This window comes from Aspergillus bombycis (assembly GCF_001792695.1).
Source record: "Aspergillus bombycis strain NRRL26010 chromosome Unknown contig00031, whole genome shotgun sequence".
NCBI lineage: Eukaryota > Fungi > Ascomycota > Eurotiomycetes > Eurotiales > Aspergillaceae > Aspergillus > Aspergillus bombycis.
In genome coordinates, this window is record NW_019170033.1 from 65,534 (window position 1) to 88,406 (window position 22,873).

Genomic DNA, 22,873 nt, shown 5'->3' on the forward strand with positions numbered 1-22,873 from the left:
CTAGCAAGCCCCACCAAAGGCAATGGGGGCCATAATCGAAGTCACCGAGAATCCCTCGTCGTCTAAAAATACGACAGCCTCCGGCCGCGGAGTTCCATGCTTAGAACTCCTATTATACCCTGCTCTGAGTCTGCCCCCAAAGCGAGACAGAGAAAGGTGTTTCCTAGTTTCACGTCATGCGTCTTCTAAATACGACGCCGTCCGATACGGGCAACTTCACCATTGAGGAATTCTTTGGTGAGCCCCCGCCGTACGCTATTCTCTCGCATACATGGCACGAGATGGAGGTCACGTTTCAGGATATTACGACTGGCATTACCGATAAGAAGGGGTTCAAAAAGGTCAAGGATTGTTGTACGTTCGCTAGGGCCAACGGGTATGGATACGCCTGGATCGATACGTGTTGCATTGATAAGACAAGCAGTGCGGAGCTGTCTGAGTCACTTAATTCTATGTATCGGTGGTATCAGGAAGCTGAAGTATGCTATGCGTATCTTCCGGATGTGCCGTCAAAGCCTTTAGCGGAGAGTAGATGGTTCACGCGAGGATGGACGCTTCAGGAGCTAATCGCTCCGTCGTCAGTTATTTTTCTCGATCATGATTGGAATGAGTTGGGAACCCGAGAGAGCCTACGAGATGCTCTATCGGAGATTACTAGCATACCTGTTGGTATTCTGACGGGGGAGGACGATGTTGAAACTGCTAGTGTTGCTCAACGGATGTCATGGGCTGCGAGAAGGGTGACAACAAGAGTTGAGGATCGGGCATATTGTCTAATGGGCATATTCGGGATCAACATGCCGCCTATTTATGGGGAGGGCAAAAACGCCTTTATTAGACTCCAGGAAGAGATCATGAAAATATTGGATGATCACAGCATATTTGCCTGGCGATCGGACTCTGAAGATGAGAATCATGGGGGGCTGTTAGCAACATCCCCAGATGCGTTTAGGGACTCTGCCAATATTGTCCCATACAGCCCTTTCACAACTGCCGATGGGCCCTTGACCATAAGCAGCAAAGGGATACATCTGGAACTACGTTTTATTGGTGTTGGTCACCCTGGTCTCGGGCTTGGTATCTTGCATTGTGCGGAGAGCGATGCGAGTGGCAGGAATAGATTAATTGCAATTCACATGCAAGATGTATTCTTGACAATGCAGCATTTTCAGAGGCTTCACTGCGGAGGGTTTATTCACCTCACTTTAGAAGATCTTAAGCCATCACAATATCCCTTGAGAAGAATATGTGTGAAACAACGACGTCCAGCAACACGTAAGGTCGCAAAGGACAGAAAAGTGCAAGATACAGTGACAACTATAGATAATCTCCAGTTGCAAATTTTAGCCAACCCACTTCAGGTCTGTTGCGATACAGAGAAAAACTGGATAAATGCAAATGGAATAGATGGGAAGGGACAGGTGCTTCTGTCGCGCGCCGCAGAAAAGGGTCATGCTGAAATGCTCTGGTTATTGCTGACCCGCAGTGATGTTCGTCCTAACGGACGGGATATCAACGGCCACACACCACTATCCCGCGCAGCAGAATGTGGACAGGAGGCTATTGTGAAGCTATTATTGGCCCGGAACGATGTTGAACCAGACTTGGGGGATGAGATCGGACGGACCCCCCTTTCATATGCAGCAGCGTCTGGTGGATTGGCCGTTGTCAGGCTACTCCTCCAGTCGGGTAAAGTGTATGCGGACTCGAGGGATAAATTTGGTCGAACCCCTTTGTCACGGGCCGCAGAATCTGGCCATAACCCGGTGGTTAAATTACTGCTTGCGAAGGGGGTTGACGTGGACGCTAAAGATGAACAACGAGGCCTAACACCACTTTCCTGGGCTGCTACCAAAAACGACCATGATGCGGTGGTCGGGCTACTGCTCGATAATGGGGCTGACATAGAGTCCAAGGACTCATCTGACCGAACACCATTATCTTTAGCTGCACGTGAAGGGCGTGAGGCAGTAGTCGCATTCTTACTAAAGAAAGGGGCAGATATAGAGTCACACGACAACATATCATATACACCACTATTATGGGCTGCATTCAGAGGGCAAAGAGCAACAGCAAAGCTTTTACTGGAGAATGGTGCTTCTATAGAATGTCGAGAAAACAGGAGACAAACACCATTAGCGGTCGCCGCGGAGCGTGGCCATGAGGCAACGATGAGAGTTCTCGTGGAATATGGAGCAAATATAGACTCCCTGGATATTATAAAGGAGACGCCGCTGTTGCTTGCTGTAAAGAGAGGTTGTGAGGCAGCGGTAAAGTTATTACTAGAAAAGGGGGCCAATATTGAGGCTCGAGATCGCGTACTGCGAACACCTTTATTCATAGCTGTAGATGAAGGCCATGAAGCGGTCGCAAAGTTGCTCCTTGACAAGGGGGCTGATACACGGTGCCAGGATAATCTGCGACGGACACCACTATCCTTGGCTGCGGAGAAGAATCTGGTTACATTGGTGAAGCTGTTACAGGATATGGGTACACATGCTGGGACTGTGGACCAAGATCGCAGATAAATTTAAGGGTTATGATGTTATGTATAAGAGGTATAGTATATTATAGAGTGCATATTTGTGTTCTCTTGGACAGCATTGTTATCCTATATTACTATCTCTATATCGAAAAATATCTGCATGGGCAGCGTAGTATTATCTACATCGGATCCAATTCTAAAATATAATAGCACCAGGATCTTCATAATTCCTTCTGGCAAAATTCGATCACTTCGAAGCCTTCAGTACTTCTCAGGTAATTACTAAGTCATAGATATAAATACCCACCCGCGAGGTGCGCTTAGGCTAGTACGGAGGGTTACATAGACACCAATAGATATGAAGAGCAAGTGATCAACAAAACGACTTATGTCTACACATAACACATCAAGCTAGGGCAATCAAGCAAATAAAAGTCAGTAACTTGCGACGAAGTGATCAATTAGGCCACGGGCCATTTTCACGGTGAACACCACGGCCAGCAATCCCCCACAGGGTCAATCACGAGGAACCGCGGCATGGGCTTTTCAAGACTGATTCCCATGACTTAACAGAACGGCCAGCGTCAAGTGATTGCTTTATACTACGAGGTATACCCATCTAGCACCTTCTTCTTATTGAGTCATTTATACTATATGCATGTGGGCAGAAGCCTTTCGATGCTTTACGACATACTTGCATTGCGATCCGAGTATTGAGCGAGCGGTTGACAATTCTTTTTTTTTAAATCACTCATTGAGATGGGGAGTGGATGAGAATAGCGAGTTATACAATCGATATAGTTAGTACCGAGGTAGTATGCTAAAAATATGGTCACTGGCCTGAAGTCGAAATATACTACTGGTGCTAGTCAGCCCTGTACTCCGAACAAAGTAATCTCATTGGCGTGTGAGACACAAGGGCACCGAGAAATAAATGAATGGAAGAATAAAGAAAAAAAGCCAATTCAAGAATACAATATGCCTCTACTAGTGTAAATAGGTTAGCAAAGCTGGAAATATGGTAGTTGAACTACTGATTATGCCGCTTGAGATGCAAGGTGAGATTCGGGGTAAAATCTAAGACATGCATGAGACTATTCGCAAGTGACCTAGAGTTATACCGACTTGGGTCGATTAGACGCCAATCCCTGATCAGTTGACCAATCTAGACCATTCTTTCCACCCGCGTGTCGTGATTATATGGTTTGAATTGAAATCAACCGATTCGTGATTCCCCTGACGACCATTGGGGAAAATCTCCGATTTGTTTTTTCACAATGTCACCCTCTTCGATCATCTTCTTTTCCCTTGTCGATTCGGCGACTATATGGAAGAGTGTGGTGGCTGCATGTCGGATATTTAAAAAGAGATCGTCCCCCTCGGGAAATATGCGTTAAAAAAGGAGCCACAGAATCCTAACATCCCATTCATAGGTCCGAACGCTGCTTCAATTGATCACGTTTCTTACAGTCTAGAAGCCGTAATGCGACTTCAAAAGACGTATGTTCTCGCTGTCATCTGGGCCGCCAGCGGGGCAGCAGCTGTCACCCAGATTACTGATGAGCAGATGGCGAGTTATCTTGGCGAAGGAGGGGTGGAACTTGCAGATCGCTATGCACCCATGTGGTTCTTTGGCCAGGCACTTGAGCACCCCCCTTGTTACCCAACGTGGGCCTTTGGAGGATCTCCTACTTCAAATGATGTCTACGACAGCAGCCACAGGACCCCTGCGGCGGCACAGTGCGAGTATCCAGACGTTGGCTGCAAATGCCGCAACCCAGGAGTGGCCATTAACAATAGGGCACCGGGCTTTCCGATTTACTATACCTTTAAAAGGTGTAGTGATACCGAGGTGCGAGTGGCGTATAATCTCTTCTATGAGAAGGACGGTGCCAAAGTAATCGGAGTTATTGACACCGGCCACGACTAGTGAGTATTAGGAATTGCTCCATTATTCAAGACGTTCTTTAACGGCCATAGCGACTGGGAAAGAGTAATCATCATTCACTCCCGGGATGGCAACAACATGTGGGCACCATCGAGAGCACTGCTCTCTTCCCACAGCGGCTATCACAATCTAGCCTGGGGGGATATCCAGAATACTCTCACCACGGAGGAGGTCCAAGCTGGAGCAGCCAATGACCCCAATGGTGTCCGTAATAATGATCACCCCAAGGTGTATATCTCATGGTCGAAACATGCCCACTTCGATACACGCAATACCGGCTGGGTTGACCCAATCAGTCAGTCGACGGATAATGCGTTCCGTAGTAATGATTGGTGGCATTATGTTGACAGACAGTACTATGTAAGTGTTGCATTTCTTTAGACGTGCTCTTTATCATACCAGCATGCTTGTTTTGATGCTGACAAGTGTAGATCTTATCAGATCACTCCACAGATGCCGGTAAGGCTTTGGGCAGTGTTGGTTGGGGCAGTGCCACAAGTAATCCCCCTTATGTGCAAGAGAGTATCTGTACTGCTGAGAAATCTTGAACATGTGGCGGTATGTAAATATGCAGCTGTGTGGTTGTTCTTGACAAATAGATAAATATCTGGTCTATGTAGAAACGCCATCTACTTAAGAGTAAGGTCTTGAAGTCCAATCATATCGCAAGCGATTAGAATTAATCAGGTGAAAAAAAATACATGACGTCGACGGGGTGGGCATAAATTCATAAATTGTCCCCACCATCGGACGGATTTACCTCCCCAATCTCTAGCAACCCCTCACAAGAACAACAACACGAATCACCCATTAATTGTCCGTCTTCGAGCCCTCCCTACCTAATAACGAACTATTGTTACAGACCATCAAAGATGTCCTGGTTCCAAAAAACCTTCTCTCTTCCTCCGAAGTCCCGCGGCTCATATCTGATCGACGACGAGGTCAGAAAACAGCTCCCCGAAATCAAGGACTACAAGGTCGGAATCCTACACCTTTTCATCAAACACACGAGCTGCGCCCTTTCATTGAACGAAAATTGGGACGAAGATGTGCGTGAAGACATGACCAATGCGCTTGAGCGAATTGCGCCTTATGATCGGGAGGGGGACCTTTATCTCCATTCAGCGGAAGGAGAGGATGACATGCCGGTATTTAGACCTTTTGTTAGGCCATGATGACCCGGCCCAGGCGCAGAGTGGTTGTTTTCGAAAGGCATATGCTAATTTCTCGATAGGCACATATTAAGTCCGCGCTAATCGGAGCTTCCGTTAGCATTCCGATTTCTGATGGAAAGCTGGCCACCGGCACTTGGCAGGGAATTTGGTATTTGGAGTTCAGGGCTCATACGCATAGAAGAAATGTTGTCGCTACCATTCAGGGAGAGAAAAAATGATTCGATGGCGATATGAGGGGGAGTTTATGACTTATGATGCTATGCCAATGTTGTTAAGGTGGCTTAGAAAGGGTGTTGTGTTGTATATGAGAGATTGGGTTTATAAAAGCATTGGACAGATGTAGATAGTGTGAACCGACCCAACGATTGTCGAGGGTATCTCATAATGACGAGCTGTAATTCAGCGGACCGTACAAATACTCCTCCGTCAAGTATATCTGAATACCAGTAAAATTGACAGCAATGGTCGCCATCTGAATCTCCACATCTAGGGAGTATTGACCCCACTTATACCTGATCGACTATGGAATCGGGCTATCGTCGATTGATATGGAAACATTTTATTCTAACTCATTGATCGGTACAATCTGTACAACGCCCTTCTGAAGGCAAAGGAGAGGGCAAGAAAAACAAACAATCATCAACGCCAAAAACAATGCTTTACCGCTGTTCAAGACCACCCTCGGTGACACGCTGAGTCTCGTTCACCTCAGCGGCATCACCAGTAGGTTCGAGGGGGTAGCTGGTAGCGGGGAGGGACTCGAGGTATGCACGGTGCTGCTCGTGGGCCTATTACAACATTAGCGATTTGCACAAATATGAATTCTGGGTGTGGATCTTACAAAAGGCAGGCCGCAGTAGCCGCAGGTAGCAATCTCGGGCTTGTCGGTGTTGATATAGATTCTGGGGTGGCCGAGGGGACCACCACCACCGTCACAGCTGACGACTCTCTTCTTTGTCCAGCGGACGGGCTGCTTGTGGATGAGCTCAATGGCGGCATAAGGTTGGGGCTGAATTTGATCGTGTTAGCTGATCGGTCCTTCACTCATGGTAGTTGCGCAGATCTATCTTTCGGATCCAGTCCGTACAACCACCACAGCACACCATCCAATTGCAATTGTAATGCCTAAACATACCTGCATCTCCATGATTGTCTGCTCGAAACGAGGTCCAGTCATAGCCTTCTCTCTTGGCTGCTGGCTGGCGGCCCAGGTCCTGGCGCGGTTAGGAGCCTGAAGCTGGCGGTTGCGCTCACCAGCTCGACATCCTCCCTCAAAGGTGCATCCCGGGAACCCATAGCATCAACAGGAGTGGCATTGGTGGCGGATACATTGGGCTTGGGTGGTTGCGGGGGGTTCGGGTTGTTGGCTTGGATGTTGTTCTCGGAGAAACGAGGGACGGTGGTGGAGTAGCTAGCCCGGGCGGCAATGCGAGGAGTCCAGGCGGCAGAGAACGCCGCGATCCGGCTTCGAGCCAAAGGCAACATGTTGAGCAATTGAGTCCCTGGGACTTGGTGCAGAGGGCAATTGTGGATGGCGGGTGAAGCGGAGGTGAGAAGTCGGCTTCAAAGGGTGAGGTTTGCGGGAGCTCGCGCCGCCGCTTGAAGAGCCAATCGGCGTCTCTCCTGCGGCTGCTGACCCAATTCTGCCGCTTGCGAATTTGTTCCGCTTTTGGCTCATGTTTTTTTGTCGTGCTTTCTTTCATCGCTATATCTACATATTATTGCACGGTACATTAGAAAAAGGGTTTCCGAGTCTGTCTAGTTTCGCCAATTCTTCTGTCACAATTCCGTTATGGCCGGCTCACCTGCGACTGGCTCTAAGCCAGAGAAGACAATGTCCTCACGTCTTCTTACGATGAAAGTATGTCGCTTGCATTTGGGTTTTTACGAACTTATACGATCTTCGTCAACTGGAGTTTAGCGAACACAGACTGATTGATTCAAGTTTATGCAACGATCCGCCGCTACAGCTGCCGCTAAAGAATCGTCTCAGCCGCCTTCCACCGAAGGTTCAAACACTCCCACCCCAAAACGCCAAAGATACGCACCCGGTGAACAATCTTATAGCCCGGCAGCTACACCCTCGAAGGATCTTGAGGCTATCTCGGCTGCTCTCGCGGCGGAAGAAGAGAAACGTCGGGAAGCTATTGCGCGCCAGGCTGCGGAATCAGGCGAAACAGAATGGGTGCTTGATTTTGGTGCTGAAGACCCTGTGAACCAATATGCCCCACCTCCCTTCGTAGTCGCCAATGGTTCTCTCGACGCCGATGATGACGATGACTTGGCATATGGAGGGAGACAGTCTTATGGTAACTTCAAACGGAAGAAGAAGACTGAGGTTTGTTCGCACCTTCAAGCTGCGGGATTGGTCTTGCTGACCATTATAGACGCGCAACACGGGCGGTGATGAGTCTGGTTCTGAGGAGGACGAGGATGAAGACGAAGATGATGTCGAGTCTATGATCAACAAAGCCAAAGCAAAGGCCTCGAAACAGCCTCCGAAGGTCAAGCTCTCGAAATTAACGAGTATATCTGGTGGACGTCAAGGTTCTGTTGGAGGCAACAAGTCTCAGAAGAAGCGCAAACACAAATAAAGTAATTTGGCCTAAGAATTACTCGCCATCCTGCAGGACAACACGGTGACATTGCCCACGGGCTTCTCGCCAGCCTCATATGCCCCATATCGCCAAAGCGTGCGGCGTCTTCATCAACAGGGGTACCACTGACTTCTTCGGAGCTGAATGCGACGAGAGATTTCTGGTATATATATCTTGCGCTTTCCTCGGTTTCTCTTTGGTGCACTTTGCTTGCCAGCAACTTCGGAGCCGAACTAACTGCTCGGAACCCGATGCTACTTACCACCACAAGTGCAGCGCCACTTTTATATAAAGACTCCCTTCCGCTTATGGGCGTCGTTTCTCACAAAGCCAATATCGAAAGTAGAGTTTTAGATGGTGAACTCCTCGACATCGAGCAAGAAGACTTACTTAGGCGCCTGTCGTGGCTCTGCTGGCTTTCATCAATGAGAGAACAGATTGTGCGGCCTCGTGATCTATCTCTATCAGCCTTGTCTAAATACAGAGACGACGGCATAGTTAGATTCCTTCAATAGTCCCGGAAATCAAGACTTGAATTCAACATGAATTCACGAAACTGAGCAGACAAGATCACTCACGTTCAGCACCAGCCACATGAATCTTTTATCTAGTGTCTACGTAACTTACAGTCATTCATGATAACTATGAATTAGTCAAAAATCACTAATCACACTGTATAAGCGAATCTCCTCCATCAGCTCTCACGTTCATGATGACGTAGGAAATATAATACTCATCTTGATCTGCTTAGATGATGACTACAATCTCAACTCTTTTCTCTCACCTAGAAGGACTAATATAATTGGCAGGTTTATCAATATAGAACAGATTTTCTTTCAATAACAGGAGATGAATCAATAGCCAGATCTATGCAGTATACGCTATTCTACATAACAACCTTCGTCCTTTCCGTATTCCCTCATTTCGCTCCTTCACGCTCCCTAGGCGGTTGTCTGTCCCAAATCGATCTTGTCGAGTATGCCAATAGGTCGTACCAACCATTCTATATCATTAATTTGAGATATACCATCTTACTAATAAGCTAACAAAACTAGACACTTTTCTTTTGGCAGTAAATAAGATCTCTTCGAGTCAGACCAAAACACTAATGTCCTTTACGATATTCCGGCCATTGGCCCTAACGACATGAGCACTACCACGCATTGTTGTCGGTGACATAATCTCAAAGACTTGTCGACTTGGCAACTTAACCTATCATTCTCAGCTGTCCCCGGAAATTACTGGTTAGGCTTGAAGCCTTGCCCATAGTTTGGTTATAAGTGTTATGTTGCTCGCGATTTGCCAATACTACTTCTCAACAGTTACAAGACCTGCCCCTTTTATCTTTTAGTTACTGGTTACCAGATAGAGGTACCTTCAGTCGGTACATATGTCACTGCTACAACAGGAGTAGAAAATGAAATTGTGGCCGCCTCAACGTTGGACGAGAACATGGCAAGATAACCACACATCAGGTCTTGGATCAGCCTACATTCCGTATCAACCATCACTGTATATGATATAATATAATATGTATTGCTGCCAAATAATATGCACGTCACTGTAGGGGATCTTTCCATCTACTGGCAAGTGTCTATTTATCTCGCTGTTATGGTTTTTATTAAATATTATTAATATGGAGAGAGTGTTCGAAGATAATAAGACCACACAACCTATTTACACTCATAGATATGATCAGTATACCACTTATGCGCCTCAATGCTCTGCGTCTTCTGTCCAGCATTTCCCATATCTGAGTCAGCCTCATTGATCATCTCGATATCCGCCGTCCCAACAGTCTCATTGTTCCCCGCGGGAATCCAGTACTCAGGACTGATCTGATGATACCCGAGCAGACGAGGCGGCAAGCGAGGAACGATATCATTGGAATGAGTAACACGGAAATTAGAGCCCTGGCCCGAGACATAGTCGGCGAATTCCTCATTGCCCACACGAGGCGCTCCATAGGTATACTTTTCGCGTCTCATTAGCACCGGACTCATAATCTAGAACCAAGCCCAAAAGAGAGAGAAAAGACTCACCAACTCAACCTTAGATCCCGAATTCCGCAGCACAGTCGCCGCAAGAGTCGCGACAGCACCACCGAAACTGTGCCCGGTCACGGCAAGCTTGAATCCTGGATAAGCCTGGAGGGCCTTCTTCACGCCATCCATCGTAGCGGTAGCTACCGACTCCCATGACTTCCAGAAGCCGGTATGCACTTTGCACCCGTCACAGAGCTCATCGACATCCTCTTTTCCGAACTGGACGTTGGCAGCCCAGGTCTCTATCGATCTGGTCCCTCGGAAGGAGAGAACGATGTGCTTGTTGGATTCATCTACAGCGAGGAATCCGGCTACGTCGCCAAAGGCTTCGGCGCTGTTTTGATTCGTATGTTAGCAAATTTGGGGCATAGGTACTTGTGGCGAGGACGTACTCTTCAAACTCGGCCAAAGTCTTGGTATTCGCCCCCTCGACAAGAGGACAATTCCCAACTGAGCAGGTGAGCTTCGTATTCGGAGAGTTGGTGTTGGCGGAGCAGTATGCCGCTGCCGCGTACTGGGCGTATAGGGTGAGCTGCTGAAGGAATTGTGGTGAAACCTCTAAAGCCATAGTTAGAATCCGACCTCTCATATGACCGAATACCTCATGCACAGGGGTAGCTGTCCACACTCACCTCGAGGGTTTATTTGAGCCGACGAAGAAGGGGCAGCAACGCCCAGCCCTGCACAGGCCGCGAAAGCCGTCAAAACTTTGCCGAGATGGCGCATTGCGCGAATATTATATAAAGAGAATAATATACGTATTAAACAAAGAAAAAGTCAATTGAAATGAAGGGACAGGTCAAAGGGACAGAAGATAAGCCTTATGAACCTAGAATGGAGCCACTTGGAATGCCACAACGCCGGAGGTACTTAGATCTGTAGTTTCTCCCTTTTTCAACCCGATCCAGAGCCATCCCTAGAACCCTTGAACAACCTTATATGTCTAGACACGGACAGGCAGCACTTGCCGAACCCAACTACAGAACCCCCCACACCAGGAGTTCAAACTCCCCAACGGTATTCCGGCGGGATACACAGATCACATCCGCCCAAACACGTCGTAGCGTATCCCAGTATCAGGCAATAAAGCTCAAACAATAGGAGAAAGAATTCCAATGCAGAATTGAAGATCGGCAGTGTGAAGAGGCTTAGACCACTGCAATAGGAACGAATCAGAAACCAAGACCACAGGGCAAGGGGGCTACAATGTTAGAATTCTGCGCAGAGTGTATACGACAGAGGAACTAAGTCACCCGTGTCCCTGCCGCCAAGTTCATAGTTCCCATCTCTATCCATGGGTTCGCTAGTGGGGACTTTCGCAATTCCTTAACCCTAACGGTTAACGAACAGCAATTTCAGGTCCCAGGCACAGATGGGGCCAATGAACGGCTCTCGTTGGCTCGTTTTGTCTTGGATGATCCTTTCTTTTCGGTTCCGTTCCAGAGATGTATTTAGTGCTTATCTCTGAGCTATCTCTGTCGCAGGAGATTTTTTGAACCACCGGGAGATCTTGGCGATGGAGCATTGATGAACTATAGTCATATCGCCGATATTTCCCCCTTCGGAAGGATTCCGTTTCCTCTATATTAGTTAAACGAGCCCAGGACGTTGGGTGAGCAAGTTTTGGTTTACTAGTAGGTGGTGCTACTTTGGAAGAGGGTCCGGTGAGGTCGAATATAGGGCTGTCTTTCTCCGGCGCATCTGACGCTATTAAGGACGGACATTTGGGAAGGATACTGATGAATCACTAGTCGTCCCCGTTTCTCCTTCCGTATAGCTGCAGGTGCTTTCTGCAGGTGTGCCCTCGTTATCTGATGCTTCGTATTCTATGCACACCATTTTATTTTAGCGAACACAAAATCCGACAAGTCTCTATTCAGCGTGCATCTTGCCCCTGTCACTCAGAATTCCCTCCACAGGCTTATTAACCAGTCTAGAGCTCGTTAAGGATAATAATGCTAAGTCGGACCTCACTACAGATGAAGTTGCCTTTGCGACTGTCATTCAGGCGTTCAGCACCGGGGGGCACTCAACAAGCTCTTTTGAAAATTGCTAAATACGCTCTCCCCTGTGTGGTGCAAAGCGTCCATGGTCTGACGTGTAAGATAAACCCTCCTAGGTCGACTGTCTGTGGACATATAGGCGAAGTCTTCCTCGAGGCTGGGCCTGAGTTAAGAAGCATGTTTCTGTCAACTGTAGAATACCGCTATCGCGTAAAAGGTTAAGTGTCCACCTTGGACCGCTCATTATTTGGGCGACATTGGCCTAAATTATCAGATGATACAAAATAATCACTAGATAGGGTACATGAAGTAGTGCTGGGGGTGGCCAGTACCCTGCATCCAATCTATCTATGCATCCATGCCGTAAGCCATCCATTGAGTTGAACAATGATCAGGTGGAAAATTCAGACTACCAAGCAGTGATTGAACGCCGTACATCTTCCTGGATTTATGGGGTCCCTAGAAATAACGCTCTCCTTTGTGATCAGCTAGACAGGGCTTCGCATGCTGTGTACGCTATGAACCGAACGGGACTTAATCGTGCGAACCAGACAGCCGGACTCACCCTTGGTCAATGCTTCTTCCTGAGCTGCCATGATGATAGACGTACTAATTTCGTTTCGGGTAGTAAGGTTCATGGGACAATGCAGGGAGGAGAAGATGTCCCCCATTAAGGTCAACATTGGTCTAGTGTTTTCGATTACTATGCTTTAACTCCTCCCTCTCCTATTCCTCTTCCTTTCCTGTGGTTGCTGTATATACGTTTGACCTCTTGTTGTCCTCTTACTCAACCGTAGATATTCTGAAGTTAAGATTATCTAGTATTTGGAACCTCCAGTACTCCATGCCGAGACTTGGGAGAGTTCATCAGCTGGGGGGAAAATGCTATCAAGGGTAGAAGGGGGGTTATAGAGGAACCCTAACTATATACCGTATTCTAGAATGAGCATGTTATCTATACTGTTATATCTCCAATGCCAGGTTACATGGGTCAGCACCCTGATCTAGCTCCAGCTGGAGCTGAAGCAGGAATAGGACTCAGCTGAATACTTTTTTTAACTAGAATTGATAAGCTGTTATTGATCAAACCTGTGATCCTTTCCCTGTCCTATTAGACACCGACAGCGTTCCTGGTGAGAAACAACAACAGTCGCCCCACTAGTATTCTGTCAACGGCCCATACCCACTAAAGCCCTAGCTAAGCTTAATGGCGTACCTTGGGCATGGCAGGGATCAATCTTCCAGCTCTTCTTTCAGCCCAATTAATTACCTGGTAGAAGCTTAAAATTTTGGTGGGTCTGTCCCTTACAACCTGTCATGAGAAGAGAGCTGTTGCTTCGTGGAAAGTGTGAAGGTATTCAGTAGAACTGACGCCGGCTCAGCGGTTAGTGTTTTCCAATGCAAAATATTGAGAGAAAAAAAAATAGAGATTCGGTACTAAAAGTAAGGAAACATAGAATACACACTACGAATCTACCGATTAGTCCTTTTTTCTTCTAAATTGTTTAGTAATTAAGCCAGGATGGATCATTATCGGGAAAATACAACAGAGAACATCCCGCTCCTCAAAACGCCGGCCAATAATAAAACTCATCATGTCTTCGAAGAAACGGCAATCAACGGGACGCAAACAGACTAACGTCCAATTGTTGAGCAACGCATATATGTACTCACCCTCAAACCGGGCCAGTCCTCACTGTCCTCCATTCTCGGTTGGATCTCCGGTGTAGTCGGCCATTCCTTCGTCCTGCCCTTCATTGTCTCCTGCGAGGACCTTGGTCTTAGGGATCTGGCCTTCAGGAAGCGGTGTACCCGGGGTCGCCGCGACGACGTTGTCGTTCTCATCCACAAATTCAAAGTTATACCGGGACAGTAGGTGAGGGATAGCGGACAGTTGTGGACCATAACGGGCGGTGTTGTCGTACAGTTCGAACAGCGGCACAGCAAGAAGCTTCATGTTCTTCGGTACTGAGAGGACCTCTGGAAAGAACTAAAGTCAGACAGGTCCATATGAAACAGGTGCAAGAGTCGAGGCTCGAGACTCACTCTTCTTAGGTAGCTGAATGAAGTACAACTTTTTGCACTCCTTTGGCCGGGTAACATGACCGGGCAGGAAGGGGTACATGAAAGTCTCAAAATTCGGCCGCCACCATTGCGCAAGTGTGTCGCCGATTTCCCAGTCTTCGTTGACGCCTTCGCCTGAGAACTGTGACCCGACAGGCGCCAGCCGCTCATTTAGTCGCTTCTTGAAACCCTCCACCTCATCGTCTTCGAAGTGAAGATAGTCACCGGGACTAGGTTGATGGTCAGCTACGGTTCTCTGTGGTATGTCGCACTGCAGGCCACGGTAGTTGGTTGTAGCTAGAGCAACACGTACAGCTTGAAAAAGGCATTGGCGATTTGTAGCATCAACACGTGAGGATGGTTATGTTCGTGGCAAACAAGAACACCTTCGCAAGTCCGTCTCATGCCATGCTGCTCGTAATGCTCCTCAAGGCGCTTTAGACGGGCCAGGACCGAGGGGTCCTCCTCCGGTTGCGTTTCTTTGGTGCCGAATGTGTAATTGGAGAGTGGGTATAAACGGATCGTTTGAGGTTGCTGAGCGGAGAAATCTTTAGGAATGATAGGCCTGCAAGGAATGAAATATCAGTAACTGCCAGTGAGGACAGAAGTCGTAGGTAGGTTCGATAAACGAAGCAGAGACATACGGGCGAGAGCTTTGCATCGCCGTCGCTGTGGTAGTTGACATATTGGCGACAATCTGTTTTTAGATATGGAAGTCGCAATATTCGTGCGAGCTAAATTTCAAATAACTGTAAAATTGAGTGAATTTTGACGCGGCTGTGTTCAGTCGCAACTTCAATGCGGCGGAGGTCTACCGGAGCGCTGATGGAGAAGCGGATGGAGTAGACCGTAGTTAGCTTTGTTATGGCCATCGGACTCGCCCCGCGAAAACATTCCACCGCCCCGAGGGGAGCGCCATTTACTTTACACCGATGTTCGACACAACTAGAGCACATCAGTCCATATGCTTCCAGTTTCTAATAATCTATGCGAAAACAAAATATCTATACTTCTTTCCACCATGCATCGGATTCTGATTGGTTTAGATTATTCAGCGAGCATTGAATGACGTTAAATCAATATCTGAACCGCTTGGTTTCTAAGTGGATCTACTACGTACATACTGAGATCCCAACCCCAACCGATGCCTTACCCATCACCCACCCCAACACCCACATGTTCAATGCTGAATCTATACAGATTGACTATGTCTATGAGATAAAAAGAAATAGTGTACAGCTCTTAGATTCTACTCTTAGAGCTTAGCATCAAAGTCCTCATATTCGCTCAAGTCCGTCACCGGGCTCGGGCCAGCGCTGACAGCAAGGCGTGCCTTGAACTCGGAAACATTGGTGATATAGGTCGGGTCCTGGTTTTCTCCAAGTTTTCCAACGCCATTCGTCACGGATACTTCTTTGTCGGACTCAAGACCGACTTGCTTTAAGTGCAAGCCTATGTTCTGTTCCGCCTGTTCAAGGACCGGCTTGATTTGCTCCTCGGACAGATTCGCCTCAGAGGCAAGGAATGTCTTGAAAGTAGCCAAAATCTGACCCTTGTTCCCAGCGGAAATATCGAGTTTCTCGATCACGATCTTCAGGCGATCGTTATCCACAGCAAACCCGGCAGTCTCCAACTGCTTCGCAAGTAGCGACGATAACGCAGAGGTCTGCTCGTTTGGCTCTGTTGTATCGGCGCCAGCCTGAGCCTTTAGGTGCACTGAAAGCTTACCCCGTGTGGTTGACTCGGGATCAATGTACTGTTGATAGAATTTGCTCAGGTCAGATTTGCTCAAGGACCGGACGTTAGCAGCGTCAGACTCGTTCTGCAGGAAGTCGAAATATTCAGAACCAACATGGGTCCAGAACCGAGTGGTCTCAGAGCCCAGATTCTTAAGTTTCTCTAAGCGCTTGTTGACGACACTCCGCTTGTGGCCCTCAAATTCTTCATCGGACATCTCCTCTAAGACCTTGCCAAAGTTGCTCAGGAATGCATTAATTCTGGATTCCAGATACTTGGCAGTGCGCTCACTCTGGATAATGACTCGATACCCGATAGTCGTCGCCGAATAACGTGCACCACTCCAAACGACGTACCCCAGTTGCTCCTTGCTTCGGAGTTGGTCGAACGCAGGCTCGTCAGTCATTTGGGCGAATAGCAAAAGCTTCGCTCGGAGAGCGTCGTCTGTCATATTTCCGACAAACAGATAGTATTCTATGCAATGGTTGACGTTTGCGGGATCCTTCAGTTCCCGCTCATAGACAAAGTCGGACCCGGGAGGGATGATCACGTTGCGCCTCACATGCCATTGAGACTGGGGCAAGGGACGGCTCTTAAGAATGCTCTCCACAGAATCCGTCATTCGAAGTGCATCCTCTTTGTACACGTTGCCGTGCGCCAACACCTCGATATGATTTTGGCGGAGCAACTGGGGGAAGAAACACGAGATATCCTCGGGCTCGATGTGTTCTAGTTCAGCAGCGTATTGCTCGTTGAGCCATGCTTTCTCGGCAGTCAGATACCGGGTGTAGTCGCCAACTTGATAGAATGGCTGCTGATACTCCGCGTTCTTATATCCTCGTGACAAGCGTTCCTTAATGACGTGGAACCGGTCTGGACTGACAACTAGATCACGCATGCTAGTGAGTACCTTCTCCAGAAGAACTGCCATTTTGTCATTATATCCACCAACCGACACATCAAGCCCAAAGATACTGGCAGAAAGGTTATAGTCCAGTCCGGCAAGCTCAGCATCGTAGGAATATTCCACCAAAGCGTCTCTGACAAGCTCACAATAGAACTTTGACTTTACAAGGTTCGCGGGAGTAGCCCACACCAGTGGATTCCGGAGAGTGACATGGAGAGTGGCTTTTGGCACCCAAAACCGATCGTCCTTCTTAAACCAGAGTCGTACATGATCATCATGGCGAATCAGCTTTGGTGTCTTTGCTGGCTCCGAGACCTCCTTCTTCTCCACAGAGAGTCGGGTGGGGACGAACTCGTTTTTATGGGGCATGTGCAGTTCAGAGAGCCTGGTTTCCGGGGTGCTATTCAAGGCTTTCTGAATCTCAGCCAAGAAGTCTTTCGGGACGTCCTCGACCTTGTATTCGGTGCCGTACCATTTCTCCTTAAGGTCCCAGTCTCCCGGGTAGTCTTGAGCAACGACAACCATTCTGAAGTTATCGGCGCGCAAGTACGACAGTGCCTTCTTGATCAACTCCGGGTTGTAGCTCCTCAGGAGCGAGCCGCTGAGCAACCAGTCCCGGGGCAATGGCTTCTGCATGACGCTACTCAGGCGACTAGTAAATCGGCTGGCCGGTGTCTTCTGTTTGAACCGGAATTCAACCTCGGCTAGATTCTTCATTTCGTCGAAGATCCACTGCTCGGGCTCCCGTTCCTTGATCAGCGCAATGTATTCAAACACCGCCTTTGCGACTTCACGGTATTGCCGTAAACCCTCCTTTGTCAACCGTATCGAGACAGTGAAAAATGCAGATCCAGGGCAAATGGGCATAACACCAGCAGATAGGCCGTTGGCCCAACCCTTTGCCTTCACATAAGCCAGAATACTGCCGGGACCCTCATGACCAATCAAGTGACTGATATACCGGCTTGGTTGGGACTCATACATATGCTCCTCGTCTAGGAAAGGGAAGTAGATGTCAAGCGAACGAGTATCCATTACAGGCTTGGCAAAAACCTGTTTACACATATCGTCGGCTAGCCAAGGCTGAACATCGTCCCAGCGGTTTTGTGGAAGATCTTTATTCTTTACGCCAGCAAAGAGATCTCCAACCCATTGCTCCATTTCATCCAATGTTTCACGGCCCAGAACCACCAGCTTCATCCGATTAGATGAGTAATGCTTCTCATAGAATTTGATGAACTCATCGCGAACGTTCAGCCCGCGTTTTTGCGGCTCTTCTTTCAACGTCTGCAAATTTCCGGTGGAGAAATGGTGATAAGGATGCGCTGGATTCGAGAGAGATTTGTTTAGCTGCATTAAACGCCACAGGTCGCTTTGTAGGTTCTTCTTGTTTTCAGAATCTACTGCCCTCAGCTCGCGGTCCAGCGTTGACTCTAAGAAAAGAGGCGACACGAAAAATTGCGCAAAACGATCGAGAGCGCCATATAAAGGGGATGGTTTACTACTATTCGGGGATTCAGAGCCGTCTGTCTGTCCGGTAGTGTTTGTCCCGTTTGTCGGGGTACTGTTGCCACTCGACGACCCATCACTCGACTCCGAAGTGGCAGACACTTCAAAAAAGTAGTTCGTCTCCGTGGCAGCAGTGTAAGCGTTAGACGATCCAGAATGGGATGCTAGGTATTGGTTGTATGCGTTTTCTTTAGGATACTGTGTTCATGGCACGGGTTAGCTACCGGTCATACGCTCAAGAAGAGGGCGAGGTGAGCACGCCAGCACGATCTATCCTACCTTTTCTGTTCCCATGAAAAGTAAATGCTCAACAGCATGAGCCATGCCTGGCATATCATCTGCGTCTGAAAAATTGCCAACATTCACATTGACGGCTGCGCTTGCCTTGTCCGTATCAGGGTCATGAACAAGAAGGGCCTCCAGCTTGTTTGGGAGACGAATGACGCGGTACGAGCGGTCATCTAACTCCGGCTTGTCCAAGTGCTCCGTAATGCGTTTTATCGAGGCCATGGCTGCGGTTCTGGTAGAGAATGGAGCACGAATCGACAAGAGATGGGAATGGTGAGTGCACACACGGGATGACCAGGGAGAGCGATGTGAGAAGAACCGTGGCGAAATCGATGAAGGAGAGACGATCGCCGCAAGGGCGCCGGAATGTGCAATAGAGCGATAAACTGGAGTAGAAGGTGAGGGACTCCTAGCGTTCCACAGACGGAGGGCTGCAGAGGACGGGGACCTTGGAGGCATGCGAGAATGGGAGTATCTTAAGAAGCCGCTCGAGCGAGCTGCCGGCGGCGAACTTATGAATGTGGCCACCGGGTCAATGCGGGTCCACGTCAGTGGGATAAGGAAGTGGCCCCCACAAAGAAACTTTACAATGAGAATAGGGTATGCCGAGGAGAAGCAGTAAGAAAGAGGTTGGGAGAAAGAATGACAACAATCACGACATTTCAACAATGCTGTTCAACACAAAGAACCATTGGATGATGATTAATGGCAGGGCGGTGAGGTGATTCTCTCGGGTTGCAGGCGGTGAAGCTCCCCACAATAATGCATCCCGAAGAGGGCCCTCTATATAGACCATCACTGATCAGGGTTAGTATACTTTTAGGCTTGTACATCACCTCAGTTCAGGCAGTGTGATATGTTTCCAGATATGAAGGAATAGCCTTCCAAAAGACTGTTTTGCAGTGTGAGCTATTGATTAGCGACAGCCATTTCCCGGTGGCAACTGAGCATCTTTAGAACAAATCATGTTCTATATAAAATTTGGCAATATCAGTGTCTATTTTTGTTATGTTCAGAAGACTGCTGTTGAAATATACAGCAGTCTGCATGTTATTTGGCAATATATTCTCATGGCCATCATTAGCAAAGGCTCATTATTCATTAGGTTTGCATAACTGATTGTTATCTTATGATTTATCTCACACGTCTTTGAAAGGATTCAACATATTTATAAAAGCTTAGTTGAAGGCTCTCACCAAATACTCCCATTTTTTGCACGATCCTATATAGAGATGACTTAGATGAGCCTATAACTTGTTTGCTTCCATGCTAAACTGAAACCAGGGAGATCTGTGCCATAGCTATCTAGGTGTATTAGAGCATACTGCCTTCAGTCTTCAGGATCTTAGTTTATCTGTTAAGACTATATATTTTGCGCTGATGACCAACGTTGTGTTGAGTATTTCAGCAAGTTCCAGGGAGAAAAGCTAGTATAAATATGGATTATAATATATGCTGAATTCTTCGTGTTTAAAAGCAGAGCTCAGGTTCTCTGAGTTTCTTGAAGATGTTCTGAAGGGCGTAAATACATCTAGAGATTTCCCCACATTCGGAACATCAATCCGCTCGGAAGTCTCCTCCGGTGAAGTATATAAACCACAATTCACTACTTTCAAAAACGCATATATCAGCTCTTATTCAAACAAATTGCCAACTCCCATATACGCAATAAAATGGACGTACTCAGCTCACTGCAAGCCAATGGCCGCCAAGTCCATTGCATTGACATGCACACCACCGGCGAGCCAACCCGCATCATCTACTCAGGCTTCCCCAATCTCGAAGGCTCGCTTCTTTCCAAACGCGATCAAGCGAAGGATCAATACGATGACATTCGCAAACGCTTGATGTCAGAACCCCGTGGACACGATGGTATGTACGGTGCTATCATCATCCCCGAGACGGAGCTAGTGCTATCCGGGGAAGCTGATATCGGGGTTCTGTTCACGCATAATGAGGGGTACTCCACTATGTGCGGACATGCCACTATGGCACTGGGCCGGTTTCTGGTCGATACCCATGACCTGAATGTCTTTCCGAGACGAGAGACCTTGAAATTTGATGCAGATAGCCAGAGTATTAAGGTTAACCTCCACGCACCGTGCGGGTTGATCAGGGTTACTGTACCTACTACGCCAGATGGAAAGAAATCCGACCCTTCGCGATCGGTATCGTTCCTGTCCGTTCCTTCTTTTGCACCAGCTGTTCAGCTTAAGATTTCTATCCCCCCGGAAGTTCGCTGGCCTGAACTTGGAGCAAGGGACTCGATCGTTTTGGATCTCAGCTACGGAGGAGCATACTACGCCCTCATCGATATCGAAGAGCTCGGCTTCAAAGCCCTGAAAGATGTGGACCTCGATGCTACTACGCGGTGTAGCCAGAAGTTATTGCCCTATCTCAGAACCCATCCGGAAATTATTTCCGCAATCCAACACCCGGAGGACCCTCGTCTTTCGTTCCTCTATTCTATAATGATCGTGGACTCGAAAATAGGTGCCAACCCTGGGGGTGTGGATGGTACGGAGACTGGGCTTTGCTACTTTGCTGATAGCCAAATCGATCGCTCGCCTACAGGATCTTGCGTCGCAGCCCGCGTGGCGTTGGCGTATGAGAAGGGCTTGAGGAAGCCTGGACAGCGCTGGGCGTATAACTCATTGGTGTCAAATAAATTTGGAGCCGGAGCGTTTACCGCTGAAATCGCCGGCGAGGATTCCATCACTGATACCCAGGGCAGGAGTATTCGCTCTGTGGTTGCAAAAGTTGGCGGACAGGCCTTCTATACCGGGGCGATGACCTTCACAGTGGAAAATGAGGATGTGGTATCGAGTAGTGGATTCACTATGGCTAGTGTAGCATCGTGATATGCCCTAATTCATGTTTCCCAAAATTGTATTGATACACTTGTGGGCTATCTTTTTATTTGTGGCATATCCGCTTGCTCATTGAACAATATACTTGAGGACGCCGAATAGATTTATATATATATGACCCGATATGCATAACAACCAAGGCAAGAAAGACCTTACAAATACTGAAAGCAAGACAGGTCCACAATTAGGGTTAGGACAGCCAAAGAACGAAAATTGTTCCTCGCTCAAGGCAATGGAGTTCACATACTACGTCTAGAATGGAACTATAGGGAATCCAGCAATTGCGCCTTGAGAAGCTCTTGTGCTAGAGGGCTTCCATCTGCTCATTTCTATATGACAGTTCACAGGAAGGAAAGAAGGGCTTTTACCAGACCCCGGAAGAGATCCTAAGCTCTCAGATGACGATAGTGTCTACTCAAGAGAAGAATCGTGACGGGCTTTTAGGCCTATAAAACGCTGATAGAGTCTGACAATCCTTCCTTTCCTTTTGTTAGTCTGTTGACCTATGTAACGCAGTCCTACATTTCTGATAATGTCCAGTCACTCTATATGCGCATTCAAAGAAAACAGAAGGGGCAATAACAACAATTGAAAAAGAAACATAAGCCAGGGCCAATGCAAGGGCTGATCCGTCAACAATGTGCTTGACAACGCGCCTAGAATCCAACAGCTCAAAGAAACCAGTTTGGTTGATCTAGATCAGCGCCAGGTGTTGGGAGCTAGTGTTTGTACAATAATTGAATTCAGCGGAGCAGATTTCCTAAATTTCCAAGATCTAGAGTTTCATATTGAGTTCTGGGATCTAAATCCAAAAACTTGTGCATGCATAGTTTATGTGAAGGCGAATGGGTTCTTATTACGTAGTGTTATATTGGGCAAGGGTTCTCAGGCTCCACTTGCGGACTGTGGCTGGGGGGTCAGCTTTTAGTTAGCAAACGAAATCAAATGTTCTGCCACTTGTCGCAACTTCTGGCCTGACAGCCTCTCTCCCCCCTGTACAACCCGTCGCAGTCCCTTACTATTTTACACTATATGATCTATGGTTTAATCACGCACCAAGTTATAAACAAAGCCAAATTCAGGGGGCAGGGAATACCACGGACGGTCGAGACCCGCGGCGGCATCCACCATATTGCCCATCGCATCCTCCGCTCTCCTGCCGATCAAATTCCAGCAGCGCAATGATGACCACTGCTCTATCGACCTGAACTAGATTCAATTGACCCTGTAAATACGACTGAACTT

At 47.8% G+C, this 22,873-nt stretch overlaps 8 protein-coding genes across 8 annotated transcripts; 4 read left to right on the forward strand and 4 right to left on the reverse strand.

The window, feature by feature from the left end:
• Nucleotides 1-176: 176 nt before the first annotated feature.
• Nucleotides 177-2,528, forward strand: ABOM_004525 (ankyrin repeat-containing protein; the record flags this gene model as incomplete). The annotated part of the gene is made up of 1 exon (XM_022531654.1): nt 177-2,528. One exon carries the CDS (start codon nt 177-179, stop codon nt 2,526-2,528), a length of 2,352 nt encoding a protein of 783 aa, XP_022390198.1.
• Nucleotides 2,529-3,968: 1,440 nt separating this feature from the next.
• On the forward strand, nt 3,969-5,826 carry ABOM_004526 (YjbQ family protein; the record flags this gene model as incomplete). The annotated part of the gene is made up of 5 exons (XM_022531655.1): nt 3,969-4,414; nt 4,466-4,793; nt 4,836-4,991; nt 5,306-5,581; nt 5,668-5,826. The coding sequence occupies 5 exons, from the start codon at nt 3,969-3,971 to the stop codon at nt 5,824-5,826; spliced, it is 1,365 nt and encodes a 454-aa protein (XP_022390174.1).
• A 441-nt stretch (nt 5,827-6,267) lies between these two features.
• ABOM_004527 (zinc-finger domain-containing protein) lies at nt 6,268-7,093 on the reverse strand (the record flags this gene model as incomplete). Its single annotated transcript, XM_022531656.1, has 4 exons — nt 6,268-6,396; nt 6,450-6,617; nt 6,744-6,803; nt 6,863-7,093. The coding sequence occupies 4 exons, from the start codon at nt 7,091-7,093 to the stop codon at nt 6,268-6,270; spliced, it is 588 nt and encodes a 195-aa protein (XP_022390199.1).
• A 307-nt stretch (nt 7,094-7,400) lies between these two features.
• On the forward strand, nt 7,401-8,202 carry ABOM_004528 (uncharacterized protein; the record flags this gene model as incomplete). The annotated part of the gene is made up of 3 exons (XM_022531657.1): nt 7,401-7,469; nt 7,554-7,946; nt 7,996-8,202. 3 exons carry the CDS (start codon nt 7,401-7,403, stop codon nt 8,200-8,202), a joined length of 669 nt encoding a protein of 222 aa, XP_022390175.1.
• Nucleotides 8,203-9,878: 1,676 nt separating this feature from the next.
• ABOM_004529 (lipase family protein) lies at nt 9,879-10,976 on the reverse strand (the record flags this gene model as incomplete). Its single annotated transcript, XM_022531658.1, has 4 exons — nt 9,879-10,178; nt 10,248-10,584; nt 10,643-10,808; nt 10,883-10,976. The coding sequence occupies 4 exons, from the start codon at nt 10,974-10,976 to the stop codon at nt 9,879-9,881; spliced, it is 897 nt and encodes a 298-aa protein (XP_022390238.1).
• Nucleotides 10,977-13,946: 2,970 nt separating this feature from the next.
• On the reverse strand, nt 13,947-15,002 carry ABOM_004530 (cleavage and polyadenylation specificity factor subunit 5; the record flags this gene model as incomplete). Its single annotated transcript, XM_022531659.1, has 4 exons — nt 13,947-14,233; nt 14,300-14,547; nt 14,631-14,882; nt 14,962-15,002. 4 exons carry the CDS (start codon nt 15,000-15,002, stop codon nt 13,947-13,949), a joined length of 828 nt encoding a protein of 275 aa, XP_022390241.1.
• Nucleotides 15,003-15,572: 570 nt separating this feature from the next.
• Nucleotides 15,573-18,980, reverse strand: ABOM_004531 (a-pheromone processing metallopeptidase Ste23; the record flags this gene model as incomplete). Its single annotated transcript, XM_022531660.1, has 2 exons — nt 15,573-18,668; nt 18,750-18,980. The coding sequence occupies 2 exons, from the start codon at nt 18,978-18,980 to the stop codon at nt 15,573-15,575; spliced, it is 3,327 nt and encodes a 1,108-aa protein (XP_022390190.1).
• Nucleotides 18,981-20,431: 1,451 nt separating this feature from the next.
• On the forward strand, nt 20,432-21,619 carry ABOM_004532 (putative proline racemase; the record flags this gene model as incomplete). The annotated part of the gene is made up of 1 exon (XM_022531661.1): nt 20,432-21,619. One exon carries the CDS (start codon nt 20,432-20,434, stop codon nt 21,617-21,619), a length of 1,188 nt encoding a protein of 395 aa, XP_022390230.1.
• Between the last annotated feature and the right edge of the window lie 1,254 nt (nt 21,620-22,873).